The following is a 25,357-nucleotide window of genomic DNA, read 5'->3' as shown; positions in this document are numbered from 1 at the left end:
AAAAAGATAAATTCCGAGATATGAACTCATTTGAACAAGTCTCTAACTGCAATTTGTGAACCAAATAGTCTTGTATTTCTCCATTTCTAGATAACAATCAGAATAGAGTTTTTCTGAAGTTGATATCTGCACTGTAATGACATAGCCTCCTCCAGCAAATAGAGCATATAACAGTAAAGTTAAATCGCAGGATCGAATCACAGCGGACCCTTTCCACCATTGTTAAATTGCTTCTCTAGTCTATACTGGCCATCAAAGTGGTAAGTTTTGTAGCACAGAGGTAATAAATGAATGGAAAAATGGGTACTAACTCGGTCGAAATAGAAATGGTGATTTCATATAATTGGAGAAAATTTACAAAATTTATACAATGTGAGCTCCCTGCCTTTCCTCAAAGGCTATTTAATCTCAATAATACACAAGTACAAAAGATATCGGAAGCAAAATCCACCCGGTGTCAAAATTTGGCAAATATCAAACTCGTCCTTATTTGCTTACGCATCTATATCTATGTGATTGTTACTGTAAATATTAAATCTCAAGAAAAATTTCCGCTTCTAACTTCTGTCTCACCGACCTTGACGATAAGTAATCTGAAGGCAAAAAAGTGCTTTACAGTAATAAGCTTGTTAGCCACTTGACGTGTCATTGTCACTATCTCCACTGTCATCACTGCAACAACATGAATAAAGTCAGAATATAATGAGCCAGTTAAAGGCACAGCTGCCCAAATACAAGCAAATAAAATAAATGCTAAAAGTGTGCACAGGATAAAGCAGCTAAGACGAGAACGACAAAGATGCCCCCAGGGATTTGGTTCAGTGGAAAGTCCAGCGAATATGAGTCGGTTAGGTGTACGTCACGAGCTTGAATCATGCCGTCGACTAAAAGCCTAATAATCAAGTGGAAAAGGGTACAACAGTGGGATCATTACCACCGATTTTGAACCGTGCAAAGTTGGCCGTCGTAATTTATTATTATCAATAAAATGAGAATTTTCACTGTGGACTACAAGAAAGGTAAATACATAGATTGGACCGTGGCGCTAGAGATACAAACCTCATACGGTCACCAAAGAGTTAAAAACTAATAGCAATCTTCTTTGGAGGAGAGCTACTCCATAATGTAGATAAACAATAAACAAGAACTCGTCAAGTAATGAGAGATAAAAGGATTACATGGAATAGGGTGCAACTCAGAGAAAATGAGAAAAATGGTCAGCTATCTTTGGGGCAGGTTTAAAGTAGTTCCTGAAATATACTCTCAAACAGCTTTGATCCTTTATTGCCAAAAATGAGGACTCTTGGTCTCCATCAAAATTTTATCAGACTCTGGATGTTAGAACTATGAAAAAAATAAAGATTTAAGGGACACTCACATTTGGAGGTACATTTATTGCAGTATCTTGTATTTTGGTCTACATTTGGTGTCTGGTGCAGCTTGTTGGGTTGGTTTTTCTGGGATTTGATGGAGCTTACCCGGTGTTGTCATATGATCTTTTTCCACACTTCCCCTTACCAAATTTTATTAAATATTTGACGGAGACCAAACGTGCCATTTTTGGCAAACTTAAAGGATCAAATTTACTCACGAGTATTATATTTGACGGGCTAATTTAAACCTAACCCCAAACATAGGGACCATTTTTTAAATTTTCGCATGCAATTGAGTAAATGATCTCTGCACAATTAATTTCTCAAATGGCACTAATTTGATAGCAGGTGTATCCTCCATATTGATTTAAAGTAGTTTAGCAAACCAAACAGAAAATGGTGAATCAATCTCGTGCAGGAGACAAGAGTAAGCAGTAACAAGTGACACAGTAAAACTGGTAAAGAAGAAGCTAAAGAAAATTTCTGTGATAGGAATTACTTTCGAATGGTAAGACATTAAACCATAATGCAAGAGACAAATTCGAGATAACATATCAGAAGCAAAGTATCCGCGAATAGGAGGCTACAGATCTAGAGTGATTAAAAACACTTCACCTGTGTTCAGGGAGCTTTGCTATTCGTCTAGCATCCAAGCCTGTAATAAACTTCTGTGCAGCTTGAACATTTTCTGTACCTGCAAACACAAGAAAAGGAACGTTTAGACGCTTGCCAAACCAGAACCAGAGGACTAATAAATTGAAAGGATTAGCGACCACTAGAAGCAGCTTTTTAAGCATAACAATAAAATTGGCAAAACGTACGTAAAAAGGATCAGCAAGCTATGTTGCTCGGGCTCTTCAAAAATGTTGATTGGTGCGTGTCGGATCCTCCAAAACTAGTTCGAGGATCCGACACGGGTGTGGCAACATTTTTGGAAAGTCCAAGCAACATAGTCAGCAAGCACCAGAACAGCTTAATAAGCATTACAACAAAATCAATAAACACATATGACCAAGTACAGGATTGAAGAGAATTATATTAGAATCAGAATGTTAAGATGCCACAGGACAGAAAATGCAAAGGTAATACCTTTTGCCAATTGTAAGGCATGCAGGGCGCATCTCTCTGCAGCAAGTCTCACAGGTGTATTTCCATCCTTCAAGCAGTCAGCCAGAACAGGGCCAAATTTGGAAACATGTATGGCAATGGCACCAGGATTGGCCTGTAAGATAGAAAACATCAACGTTACTTCAAAAAAAAAGGTTGAGCCTACTGACGAATGCATATTCTGATGCATGTCAGTTATTTCAGAAGCACGAACCTTTGAAACTGCCTTCAATGAAGATAAGGCCCGTCTTCTGACTTCACTTGAATCATCCTGCATGGCCAACACTATGGATCCCAGAGTTTCCACATGTGAAGTAGCATTTGAAGGATCACTCCGGATTTGTTGACGTAGAAGCAACCCCAATGCTCTCGTCGATGTTTCACGAACAGGGAACTAACAAATAAAGGAGCAATCACAAACAAAAACCATCAGATTTCCAAATAAAATAAGTTTTACTATTTCTGAAAATTACACTGTACGCATTTCCAGTTTTATTGCTTGCATCTGCAATTTACTCTCCAGAGTAAAAGCTTTGTGAATGTTAACATAATGTAATAATAAAATGAAAATCTGAATCCTCTCGTGGATGTTTAACGTACAGAAAATTGAAAAAATAGTGAAGTAACTCAACCAGAAAGAGATGCTTCAGCGATTAAAAAGAAGACATAAGTGTTTTTGTTTGGACTATAACACTGATTTATTGATTTACTTGATAGAAAAAAGCACCAATTCATTGATTTTCAGTTCAAACAGAGAAACACCTTCCCTTCAGTAAAGGCAATAGAAAGTGGAATTCTTTTTGTTTCCAGGATTGGATCAAAGATATACAGGAAACAAAATATTCAAGTTTCTATGGAAAACGGAATAATGCAATTTTTTAACAAAACAAATTATAGTTATAGAGTAAAAGAATATATGTCAGACATACCTTTTCATCATTTAAGGTGCTTTTGAGGCACTTTACAATCAATGGGAATGATGATGAAGCACAAATTATGTCAGGTTTGTGCTTAAGCATTGAACAAATAGTAAGTACTGCTCCATGCCTTGAGCACCAGCTAGATGATGATGCTGATTTTGACAGCTCATCAAGTACTTCAACAACTTGTCCATCTTCCAGGTACTGTACAATCATAAAAAGCGGGATAAATGACAATAAATCTCAATAACACAGTTTTAGGTCCATGAAACTTCCTGAGAATCAATCTAATAAAAAATCAAACATCTTAGTTCAGTTAAGCTGATGTTATGAAAGAAACCGATTAATTCGGCTTGATTCCAATATACAAACACAACTTTATCGGAAACAATTTCTGCCGGTCTGCCTATACAGATACATCATAGTCTCTGCTTAATAAATAATCCTTTGAAACAAATCCCCCTAGACTTCAATAGTTAGATCTACGAAGTAAAACGCCCCTAAACTTTCATCACATTGCTCCGATAATCTCAGGCACAATTCTCTTGCAAAGTGAAGAATGAAAATGGTTTTGATTGCTCTTCCTACACTTTTTGAGAAGGTAGGTGAGGTATGATTTTGTTACAAAAACACCAAAACAGTCCTGGTATTACACATGCATCACAAAAAGCAACCCTCCTTAGATTAAAGGAGCTGATAAAATCTACCACCTCAACAACATTTTTACATCATAAAGTTTACACCTATCAAATGGAGCTGCATGGTCGGTGAGAATTCAAACAGCCGACCCCAACTTGCTTGGCACTGAAGCAAAGTTGTCATTTTAGAAAGTTTACACCTACTGTAAAAAAGAACTAATAATGCAATAGTCAAATATTTGTTTAGCACATTAATAAGTCACTGGTATTTGAAGGCCTTACAAAGATGAGAGAGAGGATAAAGCCATGTGTATTTGAGAGGGAAAGCAATATCACCAACCAAAGTGTCTCCGTGAAAGAAAATTCTTACTAAAAACCAGGAGGAATGAAAGAAAGGGTGAACCTGTGAGATGACAAACCAAGGAATTGAAAATGCGATATGTGCACCAATTTAGCATCTCAACCGTTCTCAACACACCATGCTTTTATGATAAGTTAGATTTGTAGACAAAAAGGGGGAAAACCTCCCATTTAGTAGAACACAGCAAAGAGCTCAACTCCAGAATATCACAAAAATCACCTACCGAATTAGTTCTTTTTTGACCTTCATAAGCCTTTTCTGACGAGAAATCATTTTGATACCAAATCACCCCTACCCAAACCGATTAAATTGGGACAAAATGAAAGTTTTGCATAAGATCCTCCTATTCGCACATTAGCTGCTCAGTCTAATTTGCGACCGTTCAACAGAGGTTATGAACAAAGACATGAAATAGACTGAATCAATCAATTAATCAACGACTCAGTCCCTTAATAGTGGGGAATGGCAACACAAACTCCTATCTAATCTGCTCAACTCGAACCTATCATCCAATATTCAATAATTTGCCTTTAGGGTAAACTAGAGGTTCTCTATATCTGACCGGTGTCTACTTATGCCTCGAAAATACATCAGATTATGTACTTCTGACATGATTTCTGTTAGTCTTCAAGCATTTAGCATGCATATCTCAAATTATTCCATCAGATTTGTGTAGGTAAAGAATGACTTCGGTGAAGGGTATTTGGAAGTCAAATTGAGAAAAGTAGCGAGAATTGAAGCAACAAATATTGGAAAATAGAGTTGGTAGCAATAATTCTTATCACATACAAACCAGACCTAATGTGTCACCAAAGCTATTAAGTTATAACCTCCACTATTCGGTGTACCCTATATGGATCCTCTGCCTCCATTATGCTCTATTCTTAGAGACATCACCATTTATTATGAATAATTGGAGTTATTTTGAGACAACTTTCTTCCACGCGAGTAAGGTCTAACTCATCACCTTGGACACCTTCAATCATCAAAGTGCCGTACCCAAGGATCAAGCATTTTGGAGGTCACTGGGGGACATTGGCAAACCATCAAAAGCATCCTTCTGTCAGTAAACTTTTCTCATTTTACCCTCAATTTTTGCTACATGCATGTTTGCTAGATGTGATCATTTCTTGTCGGATCTTATATGACCAATGAAAAAAGAATTCTGAAATAAAGTAAATACTAGAGACAAACTTGTGAAAGGGAGATGGCACCCCCAAGAATGAGAAAAAGACCCTTTGCAGCTATGGTTCCTCTTTTAGATAATCCGAATTACAGGGTAGAAACACAATATATTGAGGGTTATTATCCTCTAAAAGAACACAGGAAACCACAAGAGGCCAATGCAAAATGAAGCAGCCTGCATTAGAGCAAAAAAGGTGATAACCTGCATTATCTACAGTCTTCTCTATTCCGAACAAAACCCCCCCATCAAATAAAACCTTTACCAAAAACCTCACTAATAGGTAAAACCTGCTAAAAGCAGGACATGGAATCTGGATATAAAGGAAAAGAAATATTTTCCTGGGCAGAATGACCCTAACCTGTGAAACAATTCCCAGTATGCTAGCAGCAGCAGTTCTTATCTGATCATCATCGTTGTGTATTAAATCCTTCAGTAGGGTGTAGACACGTGTTCTAGAAGCAATGCTGACACTTTCACCAGCATGCTTAATCACACCTTTCAAAGCAGTAAGAGTAGCCTCACGAATTCCAACATCTGATGTCTGTTGAGCCATGACTCAATGGAATAAACTCAGCTTCTTAAAAAGAGATAAATTGCAACAGTAGAGAAGTAGAATAAAGTTAAATTATCACCTGCACACCAGATAACAGATCACCAACTAAAGGATCAACCCTGGTACTGAGAGCACTAAGCTTCCCAAGTGCAAGAGCAGCGCTTGATCGTATTGTCCTATAATTTTACTTACATAAGCCTAAGGAATAAAGATCACAAAGCACTGAAGCTATTGCTTCAAGAAGCAACAGATGTCATGGGAAGAAAGAGAAAACAGGGCAGAAGGGCGTTATTTTCACATGATGTCATTTTCCCTTTTAACAGGCAAAAAAGGTAAACCACTATAGAACCAACCTTGTGTTATCCTGTAGACACTTTACAAATGTTGTTTGAAGCTGGGGAAGAAAGGGCTTTAGGGCTATTCCTCCCCTTCGAATTATGATGGTCAGAGTCGATAGAATTGCGCTCTTTACTTGCCAAGGAAATCTGTCACCTATAATACGAATCAACGGCCTGCAATTGAAAGCATATTGTACAAAATTAAGCATGGGCTGAGTAATTTTTTAGAGAAAATGAGGCTATAAATCTAGAAAAGATAAAACATAATCATCTCATATCTGCCTATATGAACTTCTTCATGCTGGTACAAAAGTTGTGCATATACCCTGTGATTGGAATCACAAACTCCTTCAGTGTTTTCTCGCTTGTTACTTCGATTAACTCCCCAAGACCTATAGCTGCTTGCTCCCTTAGTTCAGCTGATCCACTTATGAGACCCTGTAGATCAAAAAGTAAATCACACTTGGTAACAGAAAGTCCAAGGACAATGCAAAAAACAAAAACACCACATAGGATCATTAGGACGTTAATAAAAAAAATTTACCATTATAATTACCCGTATTAAGCAATAAAACATAATTAAAAGATGCCTCACATCGATTAAGATGTAAAGACTTTAGTTTTGAAGCCTTGCGCCAGTCTGCCAGTACACGTTTACAATTTTGCCATTAAGACGAAACACACAAATAGAAAACAATGAGAAACCGCTAGGGACTGTTGGTTTTGGAGAAGGAGGAACTAAGAGAAAAGAGTAGTTAAGGAATAAAAGCACAGGTTACTCTCCAATTTAGTCATTCTCTCCTCTTCTTACTTTGGTATCCTCATGTTCAACACTTAAATCCGACAGCAATGACAATAGGGGGTTGCTATCGGATTTACAATGCAAATATACTCTCCACAATAAAAAAATAAAAAAACTTTCATGGGGGTTAAGGGAGAGAGAAAGGCTGTTTCCATGAAATATTAAAAATAGGTGATGTAATCAAAAGAAAAGGTCATTAAGAATTATGTAAGAAGTACTGAAATATTTATAATCAGATCAGACAAAGCATAGGTCCAACGTACAAGGCACAGTTCAGATGTATAGCATACAACAAAGTTAAACTTTATTGACATGACTGCATCTCAAAAGTAACCACACATATGTAACTTTTCCAGCAGAGTGGTCTCACATATGCACGCAGAAATGATTCTTTTTTGTAAAACAATAAAGAAAAATATAATCAACTCTGAGATGCAGTTTATTAAATTCCCTCATCCCCCCCCCCCCCCCCACACACACAACCCAACCGCAGCAAATACAAAACGTATAAATGTGATGAACTTGAAGACTGATATTCTGATGTACTCTCAGAAGCTTTTTCCTCTCTAACAATATCACCAATAATCACGCACCAAAAGAAAAATACGACATCTATCATGAATTTACAAAGAAATAAGCTGGAATACCTGATCAAAAATAACAATAATCATAATAATAACAACAACAACACTAGTAATGATGATGATGGGAAAAAAAATAACAGTAGTAGTGATGATGATGATGATGATAATAATAATAATAATACCTGGAGAAAAATAGGAAGCAATGGCTGAAGAGCTTTCGGAAGACAAAATCCAGGTATAAGAACTGGTCCTCCCTACATTCATGAAGAAGAACGTTAAAATCTCAACTTATAGACCCACCAAACAACAGAAAACAATGTGACACGCATGCTTTTAAAACATAAAATCACAGAAGTCTAAATACAGAAAATTGCAACCTTTTTCTTTCTACGTTCCTTATCTCTTGATGTAGATACAGCATCACGAACCAACTTGATGTATGTTGGAAGAACCTCTTTAGGAACTGAACTCACAACATTAGACAGAGCTTGCCATGCAACCTGTCAAATAAGTGGTAAGATAACCATACAAATTAACATTGAAAAGAAATGCAGCGACCCTGACATTACCACCACAGTATCAGAATCCGGATCACTAAGCAATATAATGAGGGTGGATATCATGCTTGGAGCTTCATCACCAAGATACAAGTCGCTATTTTTGAACAGGTATCCAATGAGATAGGCTGAACTTCGTCTAATTGAAGCCTGGAATTACAAGTATAAAAAGCAGCATGAGAGAACAGAACAGCAATTTACTAGTCACAAAAATAACAAGACAATAGAGAAAGAGCATGCCTGACTATCCCCAACTCCTTTCAGTAGTTCTGACAACAAAGACTCCATGCCTTCCTCGTCAATAACCGACACAACAGTTTCTGCTGCCTTCTTTGCTAAATTTTGAACTTCCTGTAGTTTAAACCATTGAAAATGACAACATGAATGTGAAAACCACAGAAATGAATGCACATATCTGTGAGGAGACATACCATGTCGGTATAACCCATTGCATTCAGTAAAGCAGGAAGGACAGTACTAAGGTGCGAATCAAGACCAGGTCCTGCAACTTCCGCTAAAGCTCCCAAGGCATGCGCATTGAAGGCACTGTAGGTGTGTGCAGATATGTTGGTGAGTACTGCACAACCACAAGGTACACAAAAGCTATTGGAAGAAGAAAGCATATATACGTACGAAAGTGGAAGATGAACGAGCTTTGGGAGGATGTGTGGCAGCACGGCTGTGGTCCTGACACTGAAATAGTGACAACAAAATTTAAGACATAACGATAAGATAATACATAAAAACATGTCTTATCCAGACATACAATAGCCTACCTCAGAATTTGTTTTAAGCCATCCAGAGCAGTATCTGAGGTCTCCTCATCCTCCAGTGCATGAAGAATTGTTGGAACAATCTCATCAATTGCTTGTATTCCAGCATTCTATGTTACGAACCACCAAATGCAAAGATTAGTGCTGAGAAGTACTCGGTAAATTATATCAAAGATTTGCAAGATCTGGAGGGTTTACCTTGTAAAGAGTACTAAATGCCTGGCCTGCTGATTCACGAACCTCGGGTGTACTGTTGAATAAAGAACCAAAGAATTACTTTGGAATGCAAATGCAAAAAACTGTTATTTTCATAGTAATATAAGCAAAAGATACCACACCTATCACAAAGTGCAGTCCGAATTGTGGGTATAAGCTCATCCATATAACTCAACAACTGACTCCTGCCAGCACTGGCCATAACTTCACTTAGACCAATGCAGACACCCTGAAATTAAAAAGCATTAAAGATCGGCAAAAAAGAGAAATGAAAAGTGGAAACAAACTACATCTTGATGGACATTGTGATTGCAAGTTCAAAGGTAAGCCCATGTCAAATGAAGGAAAAAGGACGCGAATTTTTTTGTAGTTGCAGACCAATTCTCGCACCTTTTGTGGGAAAAGTATAAATAAGACTAATTATTCATATATACACGCCATTCACCATGAAGTCATAACTATATTGTACCAGTACAATATTAGGCCTATTCTAAAAATGCGAGTTTTTTTTAAACGAAACATTTTTACTTAATTTAGGTCTGCACAATGCCCCACATGTGGGCTTAATTGTTTTTTTCTTGGGCCAAGCACGTGGAAGTATTTTATGTTAGGTGATGATGAGACTAGAATGAACGACATTTTCCTACTCTGATATAATATTGTTTTGTCTTAACCTCTTAAGCTACTTCTTTTTAGAAATTTGAAATATATTATATCAGTCCCTTCGGGGACATCGGATAAAATTGGTAATATATTGTAGCTGCATCACTGTAGAAGGTGCTGAATTATGCAGAAGTGAGAAAAAAAATAAAGAAAGAATTCTCTTCTAATCGTGTAGGTATTTTAGGAGGCTAAGTATTGACTTTACTTTCATTTACAAGTTCCTCTTTACACCAGAAAAAGAAAAAAAAGTGTAATTAAACTTGATCAGTTGGACCAAATTAGCCTGGACTTATAAACATCTAGCATATCTTTGAATTTTGAAGGCTAACTCCTTCCAGTCAGAATTGAAGAATTTCTAGAGAATGAAACTTCTCTTCCCTATTAACAAGACTTACAGAACATTTCTAACAGAAGCTCACTCACATTACTTTGCTCTCAAAATAGTGACTCCCCCAAATACACTTCAGTTGTACTAAGTTATCTCACTAAGATAAACCTTAACTCAAGTCGCAATGAAATTTGCAACTGCATATTTGGATAGATGAACTAAGATTATCATAACCTACTGCATTTTCCATACTAAATTACCGATTAATGATACAGAAGTGGATCTTGGGCCTAACTCATCCACAAAAGATAGCTCATTATGTGAGGATTGCCCAAGACCATATGCAGAGACCAAAAATCCTATACCCACCCACTGTGAGATATTTGACAATTAACATATGAATAATGCTAATAAACTATGTAATTGTTGTTGGTATCAATAAACTGGTAGTTCCGCGTAACCCCACCCCTGGGGTTGCCTTTTATTTAAAATAAAAAATAAAAAAAAAGAAAACCATCAACCACCTGAAAACACTCAGAGAAACTATAGAAAACAATTGGAAGCATACGGAAGAAGTAAAGTACTCACTTGTCTTGTACTTGGATTAGGATCTTTTAGACCCCGTGATAATATTGGGATAATCAAAGGAAGAACTCTTTCCCCAAGCTTCCTAACAAGCTCACCCAGTGCTCGTCCAGCGACCTGCAAATTTCAGGCCAAAGAATTCTCATCTCCACAACTACTTAATACATTCTAGTTAACCATAAACAAGGGTAACAACAGACCTGTCTCCTTTCAGAGGATGAAGATGCTAGAGAACTTATCAATGTGCTCATCAGTACAGGCATTATCTCTTTCAATGTTTTCGGAGTATTTGCAACAATGGTCTTCCAAACATGCAAAGCAGCCTGGAAAAAAAAAATACAAAGTAATTAAAGTTTATTAATAACACTAATCAGCATCCCCAAACAAGTCGAGCACCATGATTGAAGCATCCCATACTGCTTGAAATAAACATTACCTGGCGTACGGTTATGCTGACATCGGTTCGGACCATATACAATGCAGCAAGGATTTCATTGCGCTTGTCCCTCCCGAGTATCTCAATAATAGCTCGTCCTTGAGCCTCAGTACTGGCACCCTCATCATCACTACCACCCTCAAGATGTGCTTTTCCAGATGTCCCAGCAACCTAGAAGAAAATATACATTAATACAACTGCTTCCTACAGTACGATGCTGAAGTGCGACACATACCTTGAACAAAAGGTCACCCAGCAACTCTACAGAACTCTGCCTGATACGCCAGTTATCATTGAAAATACCTTCTTCCACAGCCGGAAGAAGCAGAGGCAAAGATCTGGAACCAAAGAAGAGCATAGAGTTACAAAATGGTCAGCAGATCAATTATCATTCAAACTGTAATCATAACAGCACTATCATTCACTTCAAGATAGCCTCTTCCATTGAGTAATCTAAATCAACTAACTATCATAGCACTAAAATTACAGCAATTAACGGGACCCCAAAAGTAAACTCAGAAGTCCAGCTTAAAACTAGATATGGAAGATAACAAAGAAGGCATACGTAGTTGCATAGTGCTCCACCAGAACATGGCCAGCGCTAAGTGCTGCTTCACGCACTGATTCATTCTCATCGGCCAAACCTATTATAATATATATTGTTAATTCAAGAAATATCTCAACGCAAGTAAACATAAATGATAACCACTCATAATACTTCAATGGTTTCTGCCAACTAGAAAGAATGAATACTAATTTTTTGTTTATCTCAGAGTGTGCGTGTGTGTGTGTGAGATTGAGAGAGAGAGAGAGATTTACCATCTAATATCGCCGGCAGAACTTGCTGCAAATAGTTCTGGAATTGGACGCCTAAAGATCTTGGCAGATACTACAAGTAGCCAAATAATTCATATGAAAAAATATACAGAAGTAGAAGTTATCCATCTTTCTGAACACAAAATTCAAAAAATGCAAGTGCTTACCCTAAAGAGTGCCAAGTGCCCATCACGAACTGATGCCTTTTGATGAGAACAATTCCGTATTACATCAGGAAGTATGTTCTCAAAGTACTCCATTCCTAATGCAGCCAATACCTGGGAAAGAGGAAAAAACACTTGTAGGTTGAATGTGAAAATGAGAACCCTAAGCGGCTCAAAAGCACAGCCTCTCCATTCTGTATTACTGGCTCCACACACACCCACCCACCCCCAAAACTCCTTGATGTTGCACCTGAAAGGCACAACTTTTTCTATGCTTGTCAATTGTTGTTTCTTAGTCCTCACGCCACGACAGCCAAGTTTAAAAGAGAGAAGAGCCAATAAGATAAAGCTGCTCAAATCTATTTCAACTTGCTTATGCAAACAATGTCACCAACTTACTCTAAAGTACCCCGCTAAACCAGCGCAAGAGGGCAAGCAAAGTGTACATACAGCATAAAACTTTAATCATGGCGACAATATTGAAAGAAAATAAGTCCAAAAGAGATCTATTATAGTTCCTTCTTGATCAAAGAGCACAGGTAAGAGAGACCATGCTAGTACTAAGAATTAATATCCAAAATTTATTTTACGTGAAAAAGTAAAAGCTTGCCTCCCCAATGACAGCTTCTTCTAGAAATAAAATCCAAACAAAAAAGAGAGGTTTTCAACTCCTTATAACAACAGAAAAGGGAGAGAGAGAGAGATGTAACCAAGAAACACCGGATGAGATAATTATACCTCACTTAGTCCTTGTGCAGCCCCAGAACGCTCAACATTGCTTCCATCAGACTTCAAAGTATCCAACAACCAAGGCACCAGGTCTGGGAAGTTATCTTCTCCCATCCCCCGTATAAGAGAACCAATGGCTCTTGCAGCAACAGATCGAACTTCAGGAATTGGATCCACAAGTACCTAAAACCATGTGAAAATAATGTTGAGTGAACTTTTGCACTCATCATAATATGTTACTCCAATTATTTTCAGACATACCTTTTTAACTTCAGGGAGCAGTAGTCCTATGTAGGGTATCATGTCCTTAGGCTCTGTCACTAATGAACACATATTTCCAGCAATTTGTGCAGCTTTCTTCTTAGTCTCGGCACTCCTTTCACGAAGCCCTCGGTGTACAATTGGTACTAGCAGCGCGAGAGAAGGAGAATCAATTGAATTCACAAAGGTTGTCTGAAAGAATTGGAACAAGGAATTAGATTATCAGCAAGTACATAAAAACCAGATTTTCAAAGAGGTACATAGAAACCAGATAACATGTTATCAGTAAACATATTTACCTGGAGGAGAATATCAAGGGAGTATCTTGTATACTCATTGGGATCTGTAAGACCCATTAGAAGAGTAGGGACAAGTGCAGATATCTCAGGGTTCTTTATAACACTCCCAACCTATATTCAACAAAAGACATAAATAAACAATAAATGGCAAGAAGTAGAACACGGAAAGTAAGAGAAACTATATCATGAGATTGCTTAACCTGTTGAAGGGCTGTCTGTCCAGCTGACTGAACCTTGGGATGAGTGTCAGTAAGCACCTGTACAGTATTACCAAAGTGGTATGGAACTGAGACTAGCACGGCACTGTAGTCAGAGACAGTAAGTACTAAGTTTGCATGCAAAAGAACAAACCTCAGTTAACTTGGGCACAATCTTAGGGAGACATTGTGACAATTGCTGTGGAGCACAGTAGGCCATAGCACCAAGAAGTTGTACACTACTCTGCTTGGTTCTCCAAGCTTTATCTTCAAGTCCCTGATGCAGAAAAGTAATGTAAACATAGGTCTCATGTAATGAAGGCTAACAAATAAATGAGTTTAGCGAATCTGGGAAGATTCATAATAGCGGACTCATCAACTACAGCCGAATATCAAAGTTTTTCTGGTAATCTTAGACCCATATAGGTTTCTAAACAAAGGAACTGAGGATCCAATTCTGTCATTTCAGATGAAATACACAGATGCCAAAAGTTAATCTAACCGCCAATACAAGCATTCATGAAACATTACACTTGTTCTTCAAAAATTCAAACAGTCCTCAAGGTTAACCAACGTGGCCCCCTGTGCAACAATTTCTCATCATCAGAAGAGCATTCTCAAGACCTATAATTTTTACTTTAACTACACGACCCTTTTGGAATAGATGTACACTGGAAAAGAATTTCGAGCATGTCTTTATAAGAGCACTCTCTAAGTGTGCATAAACTACATTATGCAAGATTACTCATCATCCAGTTAACCACATCACTCAACCAAAATAGTACGGGTAGTCAATGGCACTGAGGTAAGGTAAAGGGGAAAAGCTAAATTAAGAACCTTTAAAAGTGATGGAAGAATTAGTTTCACTCCTTGAGCACTAAGCTGAGACATCATTGCCCGAGCAGCACATTCAGCAGCTTCACGCACCGCAATCACTTGATCAGAGAATGAAACCAAGAGGAACGGTAACATTTGAATTACATACCTGAAGGAAAAACAGGGAGACAGGTGAAACCAAGCTGATTAATTCCAAATCCAAGTTCAAATTACATACAAGGATAAGCATTTCATTTGTATCATTTTCTGGAAAAAAGAAATATAAATTGATACACACGCAGACATACGGTTCAAACAACTTCCCAAGCTTCTCACAGAAGCATTCAAATGCAAGCAGTGCTCCTTCACGGCTCTTAGCCGAATTCCTGCAAATAGAAATTGATTCAGATCCTGGAAGCAGAAACTTTCATATGTAGAGGGGCAGTCACTGAAATATAATGAAATCCGCAACCTCATGACAAAGCCATATCAGTGAAACAATGTTGAATGTCAATTATTGCTAGCTGAAATGCCACTCAAGAAATAACCTAAAATTCAATATTATAATAGAAAACAACAAACTACACTTCAACCCCACATTAGTTTGGATTGGATGTATGGGTCCTATTTTGTCTATTCCGGTCTATACAGGTCCTATCCTTTTCAATACTAAAGTATAATCCGGTAACTGCATGAACAACTCCCAGATCATATTAGAAACACGTAACTATGGTCAGAACACAGCTAATAAGATGTTAGACATTTCATGAAAAAGTCCTCTAAAGTTAGGAGCTCGAACTTAGTAGCAACTATAAAGAAAAGAGGTGGCAAGCTGAAAGATAACAAAGTCACTTTTCCCCTTTTTTCTTGTTGCAGACAGGTGCAGACAGGGAGATTTAATTGAAAATTAAGCCAAGAGAACATTTATCTATTTTATACTTTTAAGACATAAGCAAAATCACACAATCGAGCCACAAAGGCATACAGAAGATTTTTATCAATTAAGATTGTTATAAAAGCCTATATGTTAAGCGATCATAACCTTGAAATTTCATATCAACAATGTCTAGCACACACACACAAAAAAAAAAAAATAGAAGAATGAGTTCTTCTCACTAATTCTACAATATTATGTCTCAACTTGGTTGCTATTCATGACATTTCATCAAATCCTTGGAAAAGGAGAGAAAATTACTGAGTTAAATCACAGAATAACTCAACCCCTAATTTAGAGTGATTGAAACATGCCACACGACTAACCTGTCAGCAAAACCTTCATGTAATGCCGCTACAATGCCATATTTCTTTAGGCAAGCTATTCCAAATCCCTTAACCACCCCTGCAAGTCCAAATGCTGCACCACGGCGCTCTCCGTATTTGTCACTCTTCATTAGCTGATCCAAAAGCCTAGAAACCAGAGATGGTGCATCCTCCTGGTGGAAAAGAAGAGATGGGCAAAAAGAGAATCCAGTTTCAGTTTGCAAATTAGATATAAACTAACAAAAAAATATTGTTGGACAGCAGAAAGAAAGAGGGATTACTAAGGAAGAAAAATTTCAAAGAAACAAGGTCAAAATTATAGAAACCGAACTAGGACACAAATTAGTAATTTATATTTCCTTGACTTTATCCAGTACAGGACAAGAAGGAGATTATCAGTACAGGACAAGAAGGAGAGAGAATGCTAGGAGCAGCACCAAACTGGATTGGAAGAGAAAGTGGAGATCATATACCACTTTCCTCCTCATTATTACTTGCCATCATTTTCAAATAGATGTTTAAGGTTGAAATGAACAAAATCCCCTCCAGAAATTTGAATTACAAAACAAACTCAAAAGCTATGTGAGACAAGAATTCCTTCAGAAATATCTCAAGGAACTATCGGGATTAACATGGTAAATACATGAGAGTAGGTCTGTAGTTAAGTCTCCAGTTACCACCTCAGAACACTGATAGCCTGAAGGAAAAAGGAACCAAAATCCAATATGGCTTAAGATATTGGATTTTACTCATCCTAGAACTAAAAAGGCGTAACTGCAAGATCATGCAAATTAGGATGATAACAGATGGTTCCGAAAATTGTCACGTTGGTTCTTTGTTACTTGCTTTGCTAAAAGTAAGAACCCTTCTAGAGGAGGGATGTAAAGCTAGCACAACTCACTAGGATATAAGATATATCATTCCATGCAGTAAGCCTATTATATTATATGTGGACTCGTATATGGATATGGATATGGACGTGGACATGGACAAAGATATGGATTGGGTACAGGCACGTCTCCTTTTTTTTAATTTGGTCAGACTCAGGTTCTAGAGGAGGGATGTAAAGCTAGCACAACTCACTAGGAAATAAGATATATCATTCCATGCAGTAAACCTATTATATTATATGTGGACTCGTATATGGATATGGATATGGATATGGACGTGGCCGTGGACATGGACGTGGACATGGACAAAGATATGGATTGGGTACAGGCACGTCTCCTTTTTTTTATTGGTCAGACTCATCTAAATTTTAGCAAGTTTAAGATGTATTCCCGTAGGATATAGATAAAGTACCCAAGCCCAAAACATACCCTTCTGACACATGTACGTCATGAAGAGTCTACATAACCTGGCAGTAAACAAGAGCAGACACCTTTGTCTGTTAGGCCAGGAGTGTAGTAACTGCAGATTGTTCAAGATTTCCACTCATGGCATGTGGCAAAAATTTCTTGTTTGTTAAAGTTGCATAGTATAAAGAAGCTTTCTAGAAGATGCTGAACTAACCTGCTTTGCTTGCATAAGTGGAGAAAGGCAGGTAGCGACAGCTCGCTGAACAGCTTCAGAAGGAGTATTCAATACATCCAGCAACTTCTCTACAACTGTGTGAACCTTAGGGTCATCCTATTCCAAAATAGATATGGTATTAGAAACCAGAATCTTCAGAAGTCGCCATTGTTTACTGTGGACCATGTTTATAAGAAGGAAGATCAATTACCTTGGACAAATGCTTTGCCAAAGCTCCGGTAAATATTACCACACCTTCACGGACCAGATCATATTTCTCCTCATCTGAAGGCTGCACAATCACCAATCAGTTGGTCATTGTCAGATATTTAACATATGATCTATTTTCGAAGACTATAACTAGCTTTTAACTGCCACAAAAGGGCAATAGGAGTCAACAAGAAAAACTCAAAAACTGATCATTCATCCCCAACCCAAAGGTATAAAACCTCTAAACAGTAAAACAAATAGATGATGCTGTCAACAAATATGTCGTACCTTTTTGTTCAAGTAGTTTTCGAAAATAGGGAATAGCAATGAGACATTATCTCCTCCATGTTTGTCAATAATAACTATGCCGGCATTGATCATTCTTCCTCTAACATCTGCATTAGGATCTGCCTGCGAGTCCAAAGATCCCATTACTCAAACCCAAATAGGACATAACCTTTTCTTTTGAAATTTCATATATTTCCAAAATGTCTTGTTTTGATGGTTAACAAAAACCAAGTGAAGCACCACACTTCATAAATCAGTTACTACTTATCGAGAGATGTGCGCTTTAAACCTTTTAATATAAGGAGGTAAGAAATATCTCTGCAAGGATCTTTCAATTTTTAGAGTTCCCATGTTTAGTGTCACTAAAACAAGACAAACTCATAGAAGAACATTGCCAAAATCAGCATGCACGAAAGTAAGTAAGACTTTCGTGCACCTGCTGGTTATATCATTAGCAATCTTTGAGAGAGAGAGAGAGATAAAGAACAAAAAGAAAAAATGCAGATCTTAGGTTTTACCATCCAGTATGATACATTAAAACTTAGACATGATTAACAACACCTCATTCTGAGAAAGAAATTATTACCAGTGCCCTTGAAATTAGGAATGTCATAACAACAGGAAGGTCTTTTGCTCTAAGAACATCTGCCACAGAAAGCAAAGCCAATGCAATTCCTTGTCTGCCTATCCAGCCAATATCAATGTTGTCTTCACCAGAACCAACATCACGGACGTACAAAGAAAATAAAGTTGAGAGACATTCCTGAAAGCGTTGTTTATCCAAAAGACATCCACACTAGTCAGTTAAGAATTTTTTTATACATTTCCAGAAAACAGAACATAGAAACTAATTAAACCTGTATCGTATCTGGACTTTCATCTAAAGCAGCAGCCAAGGCCTCAGCGCCAGCCACTCGCACATTATAATTAACATGGGAAAGGGCTTTGAAAATGCCAGAGTAATCTGTCCCTAAGTCATAGCCGTAATGATCCCAGATGTGTTCAGCAGCTTCGGCAACACACTGAATAGAGAACACACAGTTCATACTGTCATGATAACATATTGGACATAAAATAGAAATACCGAATCACAACAACGCTTAGTACACAAAATTTGAAATGAATGTCTGGATTGCTGCTACATAGACAACCTAACATAAAACATTCAAGACTTATAGTCGATTAACTAATTCAGCAAATATCATAAGATCAACCCATTGCTTTTTGTCACTTCCAACTAACAGGAAAGCGGAACTATAAAATCTGGCAAGGATCATTTGGTTAGTCCAGCAATTGCCAATTTCTTTTTGGAAAGGTAAATTATTTTATAAATTAGAACAGCAACAAGGATGTGCTATTGGGACTGTACAATGTAGCAAAAGAACAAACAGCGAAAGCGAGCCCCGTCTAATTTTGTAGGGATTCTAATGTTTGTGGACTGTTTCAGCTTCATTTACGTGTTCCATCTTACAACATAAGCAAAACAAAAATATACAATTAGACTGTAGCTTGTTGGTGGAACTCACAGAATTGTTAAAACATCATTAATTTATTTCAGTCCAAACAGTCCACCAAATACATGCAATAATTGTCCAATTTCTTCAAAGTAACAGGTACGGGAGGAACCAAACCAGATCTACAGACTAGCCAACCAGAGGGACAAAATAAATAACGCATTAATGCACCCTCCTACAAGTAGTTACCAAGATGCTTCTTGAGTAGGACCAATTCTAGGAAGCACAGAACCCAAAATATTTAGATGCATGTTCATTTTGCACTTTTGTTACGGCAACACTAATTGGAAAACATTACATAGTGCACCTGTATCTCCTCTAATTTATTTATTTTTGTAGTTTATGTTTTTTCAAGTTGAACTTTCAACTTACAAGTCCGGACAATGTATATGCCGCTTATACCCCAACTAAAATGATATGGGAGCTGTAAAACAATTCGAACGGTGTCGACGGATGTCTTATGTCACAAGAAGAAATCATAAAATTAAAATCTCACACTCACTAGGAGAATAGGAACACCTCTCCAGCAAAAACAGAAGCGAAAAGAAGTAAATCCAGTTGCCTCCTGGCCCGGGTAAGAACATTGGAGCTCATTATGTTGTGGAATGTTAAGCTAGACTAAAAGTCTAAACTCTTTTCTGACGTGAAATCTTGCATTTTTGCTACTAATGAAATTTGGAAACATACCGTACTTGATGCCAGTTGTCATGCAAGAGTACAACAATAATGGAAATAGACACTAAACATATGCACGGGATTCATTCAACTTGATCGAAGCATTATCCCTTACTGGTCATTGTGCAAATCCGAACAATATGTCATTATTAATATTTAAGGAAACTGAAAATCAAGAGTTAAGCATTTATCACTAGAAAAGAAACTTTTACAAGAACGCAATACCTTTTCAGGATCATGTAAAGCAAGCCAGATGCAGGTGGCAATTTCACTACTTTGAGGGACAGAATGACTAGCCAGAGCAGGAATGCATTTCACAGCATTTAAGCAAGCCATTCTTACATGGATATCTTTAGCATAAACACCACATAAAGCCTGCACAGACCATGAACCACAAGAGATTATAAGTGTCATGTGAAGCTCACAGAAGAAATTCATAACCACATCACATACAGATGCCACTTCAGCTGGCCGCAGCCCAAGGCATAACTCATTTAATGCTGGTCCAATAGATGCTTGATAAGCAGGAACAACACCCAGGACATGATACAGAACCTACAAAAACACCAAGATAACCATTCAGAAATAGATTACAGGAATGATAATCAGGGTATAAACAACAAGAAGCTGTAGTGATCGTAACTGAGAGCATTTGAACTCTTGGTAGGGGTAAGAACGAATCCAAATGCAAGAATATTATCTTGAGAACATCATCATGAAGTCTGGTCTTCTTGGGAGATAACAATATTCTCTCTATAATCTATGCATCCAACAAAAAGAAAAATAATACATCAGAAAAAGTCAGTGTCTCAGTGACAAGGAAAGAATAACTACCAGAAAATTAAAGTTGTAGGAGTATGCTAGACATGATCGGGCCACAAACTTACAGGGAAAACAAAAGTAAACGAATCCACAGGGAGAGGCCCAGTTTTGCAAGAGATGGATAAGCCATTTGTTACACACTCAAAGAGACCGGGCCTTTCATTTGATACCTCCTCGCCAGCAGAAGGAATTTGACCCCATAAGACATTAACATCCTCTGACATAATTAACCTTAAGGCTGTTGCAATTTCAAGAGCCCAGTTACAAAGTGGAGTAGCAGTACACTTTGAAAGCTTCACCAGGGTTCCATACGCCACACCACCAACTATTGGTGACCGTAGTAGAGGATTGATAAACTTCACCTAAAGATTAGATTGAATAAAAGAGTTAAAGACAGCAACATACAAGGGTACGACCCTCAAAAGTACAACCTATACACAAGAACAGTTACAGAATGGTACAGAATTCTTTTCCGTTGTTATTATAGGCACGCGGATTTAAATTATTTTGATAAGACATAAAAATCCAGAAGGTATCAACTAGTTTGGGTTAAGTCTTAACTCAAGTTCACGAAAACACATGGATATCAGTCTACAAAAGTGAATCAAGGGAGAAAAGGGTCAAATGAGCGATTCGATGGTTGAAGACTGATAAACTTAACAAAGATGAAAAAAATGTTTACTACCTGCCCCTAGCATAATTAGTTTTCCTAATCTTTCACTTCCCACTTGTACTACAAATCAACATCTATTTTCCAGCTTGACTACATAGATTTTTTTGGATCTCGCAAATTAAAGCTTAATAGGCAGCACCAAGGAGGTGCTCTAGATCAAAATATTGCACCTGACTTTCTTATATATTAACCTAGATAGTCTGCAAGGATCTGGGCATGTGGGCATTTACATGACTACAAAAGGAAACTTCCCAGTCCTGTATAACACTGATGAACTCTATGAGCTCTCTGTCCTTCTTTGTTCATTTTTACACAAAAAATGACAGCAAGAATATGTAGTCAACCATGATTTTACTGATTGGCTGGGCTCTATTTTTTCAAACACTTGAGGTTCCTCTCCTTCCAAATCATCCACCAAGATGCATGCAGGGATTGTGTTCCCCTCCTTTTTAAAAAAAAAAAATTGGTAACTGTATCTATATTTCATCCTGATCAAAACAGTACATAGGTTGTACTGAACCATATTTACAAAAGTATTCCTACTTTCTGAAATCCTACTCCTACATTGAATCTAATACATCAATGATGGAGACTGTGTCATTGGAATAGACCTGATTACACCAGAAACATAATAACAAAAGACAATTCAACTTGATTTTTTGGATACTATTTTCTACATTCTCAAAACACCTAAAGTTTCTCTCCTTATAGATTGTCCACCAAATGCTTGCAGGGACAATTCTCCATCTACCTCTGTTCTTTGCCTGCAACCCTGCTTCCTCCCAACTGTGAAGTGCCTCTGTAATCTTTCAGGCATAGTCCAAGATATACCTTTAAGATTTAAGAATAATCTCCATAGTTGTCCTGTTACCTTGCAATGTAGAAATAGATGATTAACTGTCTCAGCATTATCACCACAAAAAAAAAAAACCTGGAGCATAGTGGCAACCCTCTTCTCATCAAATTTTCCTGTGTCAACACTGCTTCCTTAGCTAGTAACCATATAAAACATGCTACTTTATGTGGAACTTTTGTTTTCCAGATTTGTTTCCATGGCAGGTGTTTAGTTGTTGACTCTCCTGATTCATCCATCTGTAAGCTAAATTTACCTTGAAGATTCCTTTGCTATTGTCCTGCAACCATAACACATCTTTCCTTGCCTCCAGTCCACTGAACTGCTCTATTGTACTAAAAAATTCAGCCACCCTTGGAATTTCCCAGTCATTTAATTGCCTCCTGAAATTAAAGCTCCTTCCTTGAGGTGTCCAATGATCTGCTATACTCCTTTGCTGGTGCAGTACAAGATTATGTATGTCCAGGAAAAGCGATGCCATCTTTCCTGCCTCATGCCATACATCCTTCCAGAAATCAGTCTTTGCCCCATTGCCCACTTGTATCTTGGTATTTAGCTTGAATTCATCCCACAATGCTCAGATGGCTCTCCATAAACTTACTCCATATTGCGTGGTAACCACTTTTGTCATCTAATTATCTTCCTCTTCATACTTAGCTCTGATGACCTTCCCCCACAAAAGTTGATTCTCATTATCATTATTGTACTTCCATAACCATTTCATTCTGAGTGCTTTACTATGAATTCCCAGATTCTTTATCCCCAACCCTCCATATTTCTTCCCTACTAACAAAGCTTTCCACTTTACCAGGTGGTATCCTTTCCTTTCTTTGTTCCCTTGCCACAGGAAGTTCCTCCATATGCTATCCAACCTTTTGATAATCCCTGTGGGAACAGGGAACAAAGACATCATGTATGTTGGTAGAGCATCAAGAACAGAGTTAACAAGTGTCAACCTACAACCCAAGGATATATACTGAGTCTTCCATCTTGCCAGTTTCTTCTCACATTTCTCAACCACGTTGTTCCAAATTCCTGTGGATTTAGACTTTGCTCCTAAAGGCATTCCAAGACAGGTGGTTGGTAGAGCACCAATTTCACCACCTAAGATAGCATTAACAACTCCATGTTTGGCACTTCATTAATGGGGTATAAGAAACTTTTTCTCCAATTGATATGTAAACCAGAAAATCCTTCAAATAAAACCAGAATTACCCTCAAGATTTAAGTTGTTCTTCTTCTGCATCACAAAATATGAGAATATCATCTGCATATTGTAGGTGGGTAATCTCCAGATTCTCCCTACCAGCTCTTGCAACATCAAAATCTCTCATCCATCCATTGACATTTGCAGTTTTAACCATTTTGTTGAGACCCTCCATAGCTATCAGAAACAGAAAAGGTGATAGTGGGTCTCCTTGCCCGAGTCCTCTTTGAGTACTGGAAAAAACCTGCTGGTGACCCATTTACCAATACTAAGAAACTTACTGTTGAGATCATCATCACAAAAACTTAACTGTTGAGATACAGTATTTGATCCAATGAATCCACTTTTTGCCCAAAACCCATACACTCCAATAATCTCAGAAGATATCCCCAATTAACATGGTCATATGCTTTCTAAATATCAAGTTTGCATAAGATTCCAGGCTTCTTCTGCTTCATTCTAGAGTCTACTGCTTCATTGGCTATTAACACAGCATCCATGATTTGCCTGCCTTTGATGAAGGCCATTTGTTGGGAGTCTACCTGTTTATCCATCTCTTTTCAATCTTCCAGTAAGTACTTTAGAAAAAATCTTGTAAATGCTGCCAATCGAGCTAATTGGCCCGAAATCCTTCAACTCTTTAGCCCCTTTCTTCTTTCGTATAAGAGCTATGAATGTGGAATTAAACCTTTTTCAAACATTTCTTGTTCATGAAAATTTTGAAGTGCATTCATTATATCTAGCTTCACTACCTCCCAGCATTTGATGAAGAATCCCATGGTGAAGCCATCTGGACCAGGTGCTTTATCAGCTGCACATAACTTTAAACATTTCAGCACTTCACTTTCCTCAAAGTTCCCTTGCAGTGACTCCTTCTCCTCCTCTGTCAATACTTGGCAGTTAGTGAAATGATATGTAGGCCTCTATTTTGTTGTTTCTGAATATAGCTTTTGATAGTAACCAACAATTTCTCCTTCAATCCTGGCTGGATCCTGTGTTATTTCCCCTTGAACAAGCAGTTGATCAATATTGTTGTATCTTTTATGTGCATTTGCCATCTTGTGAAAGAACTTTGCATTTCTATCACGCTCCTTTAACCATAGAGACCTTGAATTTTGTCTCCATGATATCTTTCATTTTTAATCAGCTTTGTTGCCTTTCTGACTGTCTCATCTTCTGTCATCCTCCTTCTTTCAAGAACTGCATCCAGTTCTGCCATTTTGCTTAGCAAGGATCTCCTTAGTGCACCCAAGTTTCCTTGCTCAATTCTACTCCACTCCTTTAGCTTAATTTTAAGAGCTTTAAGCTAGTATGAAATCAGGTCTTCCCCGGAAATTACAAGAGTTCCAGCATTCCTTGACTCTGTTCCAAGATCCACCATGTAAAGCCAATGGAAGTAATTCTAGATCTACTTCTTGATTGTCCCCTTTAAACCATGTGAACTTGGCATCTTCTAATTGAAGATCAACCAGCTTCATGTCTTCAATAAGGTCTGAAAATTCCTTCATGCCCCTTGTTCTTCTGGTACAACTCCTTTTTACTGAGATGAACCTAGTGACATTAAAATCTCCATACACAGCCCAAGGTCCATCAATCAATCCCCTTAGGGATGTTTGTTTATTTATATGTATTTGTTATTAC

General features: G+C 37.7%; 1 protein-coding gene across 2 annotated transcripts in view; it reads right to left on the bottom strand.

The window, feature by feature from the left end:
- Positions 1-307: 307 nt before the first annotated feature.
- Positions 308-25,357, bottom strand: part of LOC132059578 (protein ILITYHIA) — a 42,860-nt gene continuing 17,810 nt past the window's right edge. The window contains exons 18-59 of one of the 2 annotated variants that reach the window (XM_059452222.1): positions 21,049-21,345; positions 20,805-20,921; positions 20,615-20,716; positions 20,387-20,536; positions 18,830-18,994; positions 18,559-18,735; positions 17,973-18,095; positions 17,686-17,766; positions 17,475-17,591; positions 15,963-16,135; positions 15,011-15,088; positions 14,724-14,871; positions 14,041-14,163; positions 13,890-13,946; positions 13,690-13,800; positions 13,391-13,582; positions 13,139-13,312; positions 12,404-12,514; positions 12,240-12,309; positions 11,986-12,064; positions 11,656-11,758; positions 11,421-11,591; positions 11,185-11,307; positions 10,988-11,101; positions 9,531-9,637; positions 9,391-9,442; positions 9,196-9,302; positions 9,053-9,112; positions 8,851-8,965; positions 8,660-8,770; positions 8,432-8,569; positions 8,240-8,362; positions 8,045-8,116; positions 6,802-6,914; positions 6,492-6,650; positions 6,218-6,314; positions 5,944-6,126; positions 3,410-3,604; positions 2,692-2,874; positions 2,463-2,592; positions 1,989-2,067; positions 308-672 (exon numbers count right to left, since the gene is read on the bottom strand). In XM_059452222.1, the coding sequence (XP_059308205.1) occupies positions 630-672; positions 1,989-2,067; positions 2,463-2,592; positions 2,692-2,874; positions 3,410-3,604; positions 5,944-6,126; positions 6,218-6,314; positions 6,492-6,650; positions 6,802-6,914; positions 8,045-8,116; positions 8,240-8,362; positions 8,432-8,569; positions 8,660-8,770; positions 8,851-8,965; positions 9,053-9,112; positions 9,196-9,302; positions 9,391-9,442; positions 9,531-9,637; positions 10,988-11,101; positions 11,185-11,307; positions 11,421-11,591; positions 11,656-11,758; positions 11,986-12,064; positions 12,240-12,309; positions 12,404-12,514; positions 13,139-13,312; positions 13,391-13,582; positions 13,690-13,800; positions 13,890-13,946; positions 14,041-14,163; positions 14,724-14,871; positions 15,011-15,088; positions 15,963-16,135; positions 17,475-17,591; positions 17,686-17,766; positions 17,973-18,095; positions 18,559-18,735; positions 18,830-18,994; positions 20,387-20,536; positions 20,615-20,716; positions 20,805-20,921; positions 21,049-21,345 (5,223 nt within the window). In that variant the 3' untranslated portion in view covers positions 308-629. Of the gene's footprint in view, positions 673-1,988; positions 2,068-2,462; positions 2,596-2,691; positions 2,875-3,409; positions 3,605-5,943; positions 6,127-6,217; positions 6,315-6,491; positions 6,651-6,801; positions 6,915-8,044; positions 8,117-8,239; positions 8,363-8,431; positions 8,570-8,659; positions 8,771-8,850; positions 8,966-9,052; positions 9,113-9,195; positions 9,303-9,390; positions 9,443-9,530; positions 9,638-10,987; positions 11,102-11,184; positions 11,308-11,420; positions 11,592-11,655; positions 11,759-11,985; positions 12,065-12,239; positions 12,310-12,403; positions 12,515-13,138; positions 13,313-13,390; positions 13,583-13,689; positions 13,801-13,889; positions 13,947-14,040; positions 14,164-14,723; positions 14,872-15,010; positions 15,089-15,962; positions 16,136-17,474; positions 17,592-17,685; positions 17,767-17,972; positions 18,096-18,558; positions 18,736-18,829; positions 18,995-20,386; positions 20,537-20,614; positions 20,717-20,804; positions 20,922-21,048; positions 21,346-25,357 lie in introns of both variants that reach the window. The other variant, XM_059452221.1, reaches the window with a different exon arrangement.

The sequence above is a fragment of the Lycium ferocissimum genome, chromosome 6, assembly GCF_029784015.1.
Source record: "Lycium ferocissimum isolate CSIRO_LF1 chromosome 6, AGI_CSIRO_Lferr_CH_V1, whole genome shotgun sequence".
In the NCBI taxonomy this organism is placed as follows: domain Eukaryota; kingdom Viridiplantae; phylum Streptophyta; class Magnoliopsida; order Solanales; family Solanaceae; genus Lycium; species Lycium ferocissimum.
The sequence above is the reverse complement of the archived record's forward strand: the minus strand, read 5'-3'. Positions and strand labels throughout refer to the sequence as shown.